This window comes from Hyperolius riggenbachi, chromosome 5 (genome assembly GCF_040937935.1).
Source record: "Hyperolius riggenbachi isolate aHypRig1 chromosome 5, aHypRig1.pri, whole genome shotgun sequence".
Lineage (NCBI taxonomy): Eukaryota > Metazoa > Chordata > Amphibia > Anura > Hyperoliidae > Hyperolius > Hyperolius riggenbachi.
Window position 1 is genome coordinate 381265525 of NC_090650.1, and position 9057 is coordinate 381274581.

The following is a 9057-nucleotide window of genomic DNA, read 5'->3' on the forward strand; positions in this document are numbered from 1 at the left end:
TCTGTACCTCCTCTAGAATTGTACTTGTGCACATGAATATGGTTACCTGTTGGAACCAACCATCCCCAGTGTGGATTAACCTACCAAGGCTGCTCTATTCCAGAGATCAGCTGGCTATTGCAGCCCTGTGCCCACACTCCTTTTTTTACACTGATTGTTACGCATAATGGGGGTTTCTCTGCTCTACTAGGTATGACCAACAAGAAGTTCATTCCAGATTGCTGGGCTGTCCTGCTGATCCTCTGATCATTTCAGCCATAGATCCTGAACAAGCAGGCAGATTATATTAAAGAGAAACCGTAGTATGCCCCCCATTAAAAAAAAAAAACACCCCGGCAGGCTAGCGACACGCAGATTATTGCTAACTTGCTATTTATCTTAGCCAGTCGGTCACTGGTCGCTTCTCCCCCGCCTCCTGTATAGCACGGCTCCCCACCTCTGTCCCTTCCCTCCCCGCCTCCGTACGCTTCCTCCAATCGGCTTACAGAGGTGGGGAGCAGTGGTGACTGACAGGCTGAGGTAAATAGCAGCCTGGCAACAATCTGCGTGTCGCTAGCCTGCCACTGTGTTTTTTCATAAATTTTTTTTTTTTTTTTTTTTTTATGGGGGTCAGCCAGGTAGGGGGGAGAAGGGGGCTCGTTATTATTTATTTTTATTTATTTATTTGTTGTATTTATAAAGCGCCAACATATTACGCAGCGCTGGACATTAATTTAGGTTACAGACAATATTTAGGGGTGACAAACAGCAATATGACAATACAGGAATACAAGAAAACCAGATCACACAGCACAGTATGAGTACAAGGTAATGCTTAGTCAGTCACTGGATGGGAGCATGGAGTTAGGCAAGTTAGGTTCACTCAGATGCATAGCATGGGTGCACAGTAATGGAGGTGCATGATCAGGTAGGACACAAAAGGAGTGAGGACCCTGCCCAAAGGCTTACAATCTAGAGGGAGAGGTAGGGACACGAGAGGTAGGGGACCAGAGTTCGGCTGTGGGTTTAGAGCAATTGTGAGGGGTGGTAGGCAAGAGTGAAAAGGTGAGTTTTGAGGGCCTTCTTGAAGGTGTTGAAGGAGGGGGCTGCCCTAATGGGTGGAGGTAGGGAGTTATTGTATACAGAATCTGCCTCTGTGTCCCAGTATGATTTCACAAACCCACCTCGGGTTTTCTTTAACAATGTTCATTTTATAGATTATTTTGTAGGGGTTTAACTATATAATAAAAACTTTCCTCTCCCTTATCTTTCTGAAATGTATCACAGGTGTCAACTTTAGTACTGGCAGATGATCTCTGCGGAATGTTTGTTTACTGACAATTTTGAAGCCAGTACAAAATATAGCATATGTGCTACAGCTAGCGTTTCCACATCAAAGATCGATAATTTCTCCACCAAAAATGACACTCTCTCACCCTGTGCAGAGTGGGACGCCCCAATTTGGGTACGAACACAGTGAATCCAGTGCAGGAGACTTGGGCGCACATGGAGTAACTTCAGCGCCGTCAGAAGACTGAGCTGAAGTTCCTGTTAAAACAATAATTCGGCTTCCAACAATTGCTGGAAGCCGAATTATATCATTCCCCCACTATCCATGGCGGCCTGGAGGGGGAGTAGTAATTAACACGGCCGGGACTTGTGCAGAAGCAGGATCAGCCATAGGGCTGGTTCAGACGGGCGTTTTTGTGGCGTTTCAGACGCAGCGTTTTTTGGGATCTACTGCCCTCCCATGAAAGTGAATGGGAGCGTTTAGAGCTGGCTTTTGCAGGCTTTCATGAAAGCCTGGCGGTAGATCCCGGCGTTGCGTCTAGTCTCGAAAGCAACATGCTGCTTTAAGAGGCGGTAAACGCCAGGAAACAATAGCAGAGACCAGAACTGCTAGCCTTGAATGCTTCCAAAAAGCTAGCTTTTAAACGCTGGTGTTTGAACGCAATGCCAAGCAAAAGCTCAGCAGACGCCCATGTGAACCAGCCCATATACCGTCTGTATCCTGCGCCCAAGTCTCCTGGCGGTGAGTTCTCTCATAAGCCAGTGGTTCCCAAACATTTTTGGATGAGGGAACCCTTGATGGCTATGACATTTTTTTTTTTTTTTTTCAAGGCACGCCTCCGCAAAAACAAACTACCGAAATGCTGTTATGACCCTTATCAGGCGACGACCCACTCAAGTAGCTAGTGATGCTTATTAGGCACTGTGATTCCTCTCATGTTCAACTTCAACCATGGTTGTGGGGACTAAAGGTTAACTAGCAGGTAATGCAGCCACATTATATATCAGTGTGCGGTTGCATTACCTGATAGTATTGCACTAAGGATGGGGATGAATGCCGAGGTACACCAAGGTGCCGCGGCACCCAGTTTGAGAACCCTTGTCATAAGCATTGGGGTATACTACAATCACAGTAGTCTAACTAAAGCTTGTGGGGCATTGAACAGACTTGCCCCTGCCTTCTACAATCCTTTGCACGAATATGCATGGGCAATAAGACAGTGTTCTCTCCACCACTGCTCCAGTCAGTCAATTCCTCAATAGCTAGCAAACCTGCTGTCAATTGTGCAGTTCCATAAAAAGTAAAACTATTAAAAAAAAAATCAGTTACAGACGGATTCTCGCTTATGAAGTGTTTAGTGTGGGCTCCACCCTATCCCATCTACAGCATGCTACCACTCCAACTCCCTACCACCTGCTTCCAAGTCAGGATCCTCCCTACTTTTGAGTGTCATCACAGAGGTGATCAATCCCTATTGGTTTTATTAGAAGCCCCTCAACCCCTTACTTAGGTGGTTAAAATAGTCTGAAGGCTCTCCAAGTATTCCGATTTCACTGAAGCTTTTTGCATATTTGTTATTATTCTTGGCTCAGGTTATTCACCCGGTGTTCGCCTAGCCCTTCTTTACTGTCTTACATGCATACCATGTGATGCATGTTTGTACTGGTTTATCTCACAGTACAATTTATAAGGTTTGTTTGAGTGAGGGCTTGTTCACACTAAGGGCGCGTTCGATATTTCAGCGCTGGCGATTTTCAAAAATGCCCCAAAAGCGCTTGTGCAATGATTCCCTATGAGAGTGTTCACGTCTGAGCGGTTCGATTCCGATCCGCTCACCATAGCGCTGCCTATACCATTTTCGGGTTGATTTGCCTTGATGGAAGGAATTGGGAAATCGCAGAGCGCTTGAAAAAGTGCTTTGTATAGCGCTTTCATAAATAAATACATTGTATTTATTCATTTCCGGGTGAAAGAGTTCACATCCTGACTGACGTCAGGAAGCGGGGAAAAAAAACAAAATTGTTCTGCAAAAGTGCTTAGAAAAGCACTTTAAAAAATTGCAGCATACAGGTAAGGCAATTAAAAAAAATTTCTCGCAAAACGCTAGCGACTGCGATTTATGATGTGAACAAGGCCTGACAGTTTATCGTTTATCTAAAAGTGAACACACCTTTTCCTTTACCAGACAATTTAAAGGCTTGCCAGTGCTCCAGGCCAATTACTTTAGCACAACCTCCCCTTTTTTTTTTTTTTTTTTTTTTTTTTTTGTTACATTTTCCCTGCTTCAGTACTGCTAGTGTGTGTATTTATAGCCACATGTCACTAGGGGGCAGTGTGGGACAAAAAAGAGGACCGCATTCAGTTTATAGTTTCTGCTAGTAGAGAGAGAGAGAGATCAAAACATTCCAAGAATTTGCAGCTCAAGGAGTTCTGCTGACTGAGGATAAAAGCAGTGCACTAATCTTAAACGAGATAACGCTATTGAAGCTGCTAATGGGTTAACCTTGTCTAGTCTACTTGTATATAAAGCTTGGTGCACATTCAATTTTGACTTGAATTTACCACCTTCCTTACATATACCACAAACCTGCATATAAGCTAACTTGGACTATGACAGGGGCTTGTTACTATGGTAGGATTACATTGTGAGCTTCTCTGAGGGAAGGCTAGTGACAAAACTATATAATGTATAAGTGCTTCTGAAGATGTGACTGCTATATAAATAAATGTGTATCGGTAAAAAATTTAAACATCAATTGAGAAAGACTTAATTGAATTCCATTTGATGTTTTGAGAGAGCCTTGATTCATAGATTTTTGTTTAATGAAATCAAAACCCTTAATTAAACACCTTGTGTTGTGCACAAGGACTCTCTGTGTAGGTTTTCAGTCTCCCATTAGGATGGAATAAGTCAATGAGATTTATTATGCAGGGAACTCATTTCACAGGTCGTAGCACGCTTCCTCAGGCCAATACAAGTGCCAAGATAAAAACAGCCAATGGTGTTGAGCACTCAATACTATTGGCTGTCTTTATCTCTAAATAGTATTGTCTTCTCTGACTGTCGTCATTGAGGTAAGCCACCCTCATATGTCCACGTTTTATTTATTTTTTTTAAATCTAATTTTATTTTCACCTGGGCGCCTCTTTACCCTTATTGTGCTCCCATTAGGGTGGAGGTCTGATCATTCCACCCCCGGTGGGACACACAAGAAATCCCCTTATGGGTAAATCCATCTAGTTCTGCTTTGTATATTTTGTACAGATGTCTTGCCTGGATTAAGCTCTTTCAATTGGGACGAAATCCATACTTTCCCCAAAGATCCACTTTTTGTGGTAGACTGTGCTCTGTGCTTTAATTGTTCTCTCTTCTGTTATATCTGTGCATAATTGCGTATACTCTGGAACTCTGATTTCATTTGATTTCTTTTTTTTCTCTTTCTCTCTTTCCTTGTAGGTTTTCCACGCAGAAGTTGTTCTCCATCCCTTCTCCTTGAGGCAATGTCTGTTCCATCGCAGCTCCTCTTTCCTCTGATAAGGAACTGCGATCTTGGCAGGCTCTGCAGTTCCGTTTGTCATTGCCATCATAAACCTCTCTGCTGCCGCTTTGCTTATCCATCGTGGAAACCCAGCCGGTGCTTGGCAAATGGCAAGTTTGCAGCACCGTTCCGCTGGCCCAAGGAACAATGTATCCAACTGAGGAAGTATGTCACAACGCCTCAGAGATTTTACTTGACTCCTCCCCAAGTCAATAGCATCTTGAAAGCCAATGAGTATAGTTTTAAGGTGCCAGAATTCGATGGCAAGAATATCAGCTCAATCCTTGGCTTTGACAGTAATCAGTTACCGGCTAATGCTCCAATCGAAGACCGTCGAAGTGCTGCTACATGTTTACAAACCAGAGGAATGCTACTAGGTGTGTTTGATGGTCATGCTGGATGTGCCTGTGCTCAAGCGGTTAGTGAAAGGTTGTTCTACTATATTGCCGTTTCGTTACTACCTCATGAGACTCTTCTCGAAATTGAACATGCTGTAGAAAGCGGTCGTGCTCTGTTGCCTATCTTGCAGTGGCACAAGCACCCAAATGATTACTTTAGCAAAGAAGCTTCCAAGCTCTACTTTAATAGTTTACGGACCTATTGGCAGGAACTGATTGACCTTAACACTGGCGAGACCACGGATGTCAAAGAAGCTCTGATCAATTCGTTTAAGAGGCTGGACAATGACTTGTCATTAGAAGCCCAAGTAGGTGATCCTAACTCCTTTTTGAACTACTGGGTCTTGCGTGTTGCTTTTTCAGGAGCTACTGCATGTGTGGCTCATGTGGACGGAGTAGACTTGCATGTCGCAAACATAGGCGATAGTCGAGCCTTGCTTGGTGTCCAAGAAGAAGATGGCTCCTGGTCTGCAGTAACCATGTCTCATGACCACAATGCTCAAAATGAGTCTGAAGTGCAACGCCTCAAGACAGAGCATCCGAAGGAAGAGAAGACTGTTGTGAAGCAAGACCGACTCCTTGGCCTGCTTATGCCCTTTAGAGCATTTGGAGATGTTAAATTCAAATGGAGCATTGACCTTCAAAAACGTGTAGTAGAATCTGGCCCTGATCAGTTGAATGATAATGAATACACAAAGTTCATCCCTCCCAACTACTACACCCCACCTTACTTGAGTGCAGAACCAGAAGTTATACATCACAAATTACGACCTAAAGATAAATTCCTTATCCTGGCTACAGATGGTCTGTGGGAGACCATGCACAGGCAGGATGTGGTTAGAATTGTTGGCGAGTATCTCACTGGTGTTCACCATCAGCAACCTATAGCAGTAGGCGGCTACAAGGTCACCCTAGGACAGATGCAAGGCCTTCTCATGGAGAGGAGAGCCAGAATATCTTCTGTGTTTGAAGATCAGAATGCAGCCACTCATCTTATACGGCACGCTGTAGGCAATAATGAGTTTGGTACTGTTGACCATGAGAGACTGTCAAAAATGCTAAGTCTTCCAGAAGAACTGGCCCGGATGTACAGAGATGATATTACAATCATAGTTGTGCAATTTAATTCTCATGTAATAGGCGCTTATCAAGACCAGTAAAGCACTCCATACGGTTTCAGTTAACAAACGCCTACCTTGAGACAAATGTGGAGGCTGTTATTGGACCTGGTAGATGTCCGTTTTTCTGGTCTTTGCACTGCAATTTTTGAGTTGCATCTAGAACAAGTTTGCAAACTGGGCTTGTTTGTGGATTAAAGTAAGTCCTCTTCCATGGGAGGCTTAACTGCACACTTGCTGGGCAGTTCAGTACCCGCCCTTCCCCCTTTTCCCTAGTCTCTGCAGGTCACTAGGGCCTTTGGGCTGCAATTTCATGCAGCTGAATTGCAGAGTTTGGTAATGCTACTTGTCACGTTTGACAAGCAGTGGCGTTACTTGGTAAAGTATCAAGTCTCCTGTGAGGACGGCAACCTCCATGCTCAAATGCAACTTCATGGGAGTGCCACCTGTTAGCTGCCATGCTGAGCGCTAGCAAGCACCTGGCTGGTGGACAGAAGCAGCTGACAGGTGGAGAATTCACCACCTGTCAGCTGCTTATGGTAAAGAGGGCTTACTTGATCTGCATTTCCAGGTAAGTGACTCAGAATGGTACAATTAACAGAAGATCTGTAATGCAGACAGCTGGTTACCGGTTTAGGTATTCAACAATGGCGGCGTCCATATTTCTCTCCTGGCTAGAATAATCTGGAATAATAAAAAAAATTACATTTCGGTGGAATCGTGATGGAATATCCATGTTTCAGGGCATACTAGTTTTTTGTAGAAATTCAGGAATTTGATTTTCAGGCTTTGATTTTTTTTTCCCCTCCTCCGGATTTGTCCTCAGAAAAACGCCAATTCCACAAAAGGCAGAAATAGTACATTTGACTGCTGTTTGATCATTCTGACCCTTGACCCCACATTCACCATTGTCAGCAGTTGATCTCCAGTAGTATTAGGATTTGGAGTACGCTTCAAATACATAATCGATGACACCGGTGTTGGTAAAGCATGCCTATTATTGCAGTTCACAAAGTAAAAAGGAGTCGGCACCACCGAGGGTAATTTATAGCTCTTTTATTTATAAAAAATAAATAAAATGGGTCACAGTAACGGAAGCTGTTTTGGGCTGTCATAGCCCTTTATCAATCTGCTAATGACCACCTTGGTCATTAGCAGTTAAAGGGCTTGGACAGCCCAAACCGGTGTTGGTTACTGCAACCCATTTCTATGAATAAAGAGCTATAAATTTACCTGGGTGGTGCCGACCATTTCTACTTTTTTGACATTAATGGTCCCAAGAGACACTGGGGTGGGGTCTATGCACACCACTTTTTGCATCAGTGCTGCCTACCTTTGCTTGTGTTACTATTATTGCAGCTCACAGACAAGCTATTTCAGCCTGTGCATGATCTGACGATCAGGGTAGAATTTGGTGCATGAATGATCACTATTGAGGGCAAGCAAATAAAGCTTAAGATTTGGGACACTGCTGGTCAGGAATCCTTTTGGTCACTCGCACCTTATTACAGAAGGGCAGCTGGTGCTTTTATTAGTTTATGACATCACGAGGAGAGACTTTTAACCACCTCACAACTTGGTTGGAAGATGCCCGCCAGCATTCAAATTCAAATATGGGGCTCATGTTAATTGCCAATAAAAGTGATTTTTAAATTAAGAAGAGAAGTGAAGAAAAATCTCCAGGAGTTAGGCCTCTTTTTTTTCCACGGACTGTTGAGCTGTGTGCTCAGCAAGCAGTTACCAGGCAGCAGTGAGAGTTTGAAAGGCATTTCACTGCCTGTCAACAGTCCATGGAAAAGAGGCCTTAGTGTGTGCTAGTGATGGTCAATGAGATGCAAATAGTTGAGTTAAAGCAGACATTAACCAATCAAATTCCACCTTTGTGTGGTTGGTCCATTTTTAAGCTGAATAAACTTGCATTCAGAATTTGCATAATCCTACATTTGCGTCTCATTGACTATTCCTAGTGTGCGCTGAGTACATTGCACCACAAATGCCAGTGTTACCACTGACGCTCCATTCCACTTTTGCCTATTGGTGGGCTGTGTGTCTGGTCATGCCTACCTTTCAAATGCACTTTTAGATTGCAACAATGCCACGCTGCGTTGAATTTGCACACAAACCTCCCCAGCTGGTAGGGATAAGCAAGAAAGATTTTGTGAAATCGTCTTGCAGAGTGCCGGCCATATACGCAAGGGATAACTTGCTTTAAAGGGAACCTGAAGCGTGTTAAATTGTTGTAAATTGTTAAATTGTTGCATAATGTAGCTGCAAATGAATATTACATACTAACCTCACCGTCAGTTCCTCTTTAGAAGCTCACCATTTTCTTCTTACAGTGATCCCTTCCAGTTCTGACAAGATTTTGTCAGAACTGAAATAGACCAGTTGCTGTCAATTATATATATATCAGCAGCTGTCAGTTACAACGGAATGAGCAAGGTAATGTCCATGTTTCCCTATGACTCAAGTAGATGATATTACAGTTTAACCACTTGCCGACCGCGCACTCATAACGCGCGTCGGCAAAGTGGTAGCTGCAGGACCAGCGACGCACATCTGCGTCGCCGGCTGCAGGCTAATTAATCAGCTTCCTGTCAATTCACGGCGGGGGGGTTCCGTGAATAGCCTGCGGGCCGCCGATCGCGGCTCGCAGGCTAAATGTAAACACAAGCGGAAATAATCCGCTTTGTTTACATTTGTACAACGCTGCTAACAGTAGCAGCGTTGTA

At 43.8% G+C, this 9057-nt stretch overlaps 1 protein-coding gene across 3 annotated transcripts in view; it reads left to right on the plus strand.

The window, feature by feature from the left end:
- The window catches only part of PDP1 (pyruvate dehydrogenase phosphatase catalytic subunit 1), an 89386-nt gene extending 82608 nt beyond the window's left edge, over window positions 1-6778 (plus strand). For all 3 annotated transcript variants that reach the window (XM_068237656.1, XM_068237655.1, XM_068237654.1), the window contains one exon: window positions 4728-6778. In XM_068237656.1, coding sequence (XP_068093757.1) covers window positions 4772-6367 — 1596 coding nt within the window. In that variant the 5' untranslated portion in view covers window positions 4728-4771 and the 3' untranslated portion in view covers window positions 6368-6778. The remainder of the gene's footprint in view (window positions 1-4727) is intronic.
- The last annotated feature ends 2279 nt before the right edge of the window (window positions 6779-9057 follow it).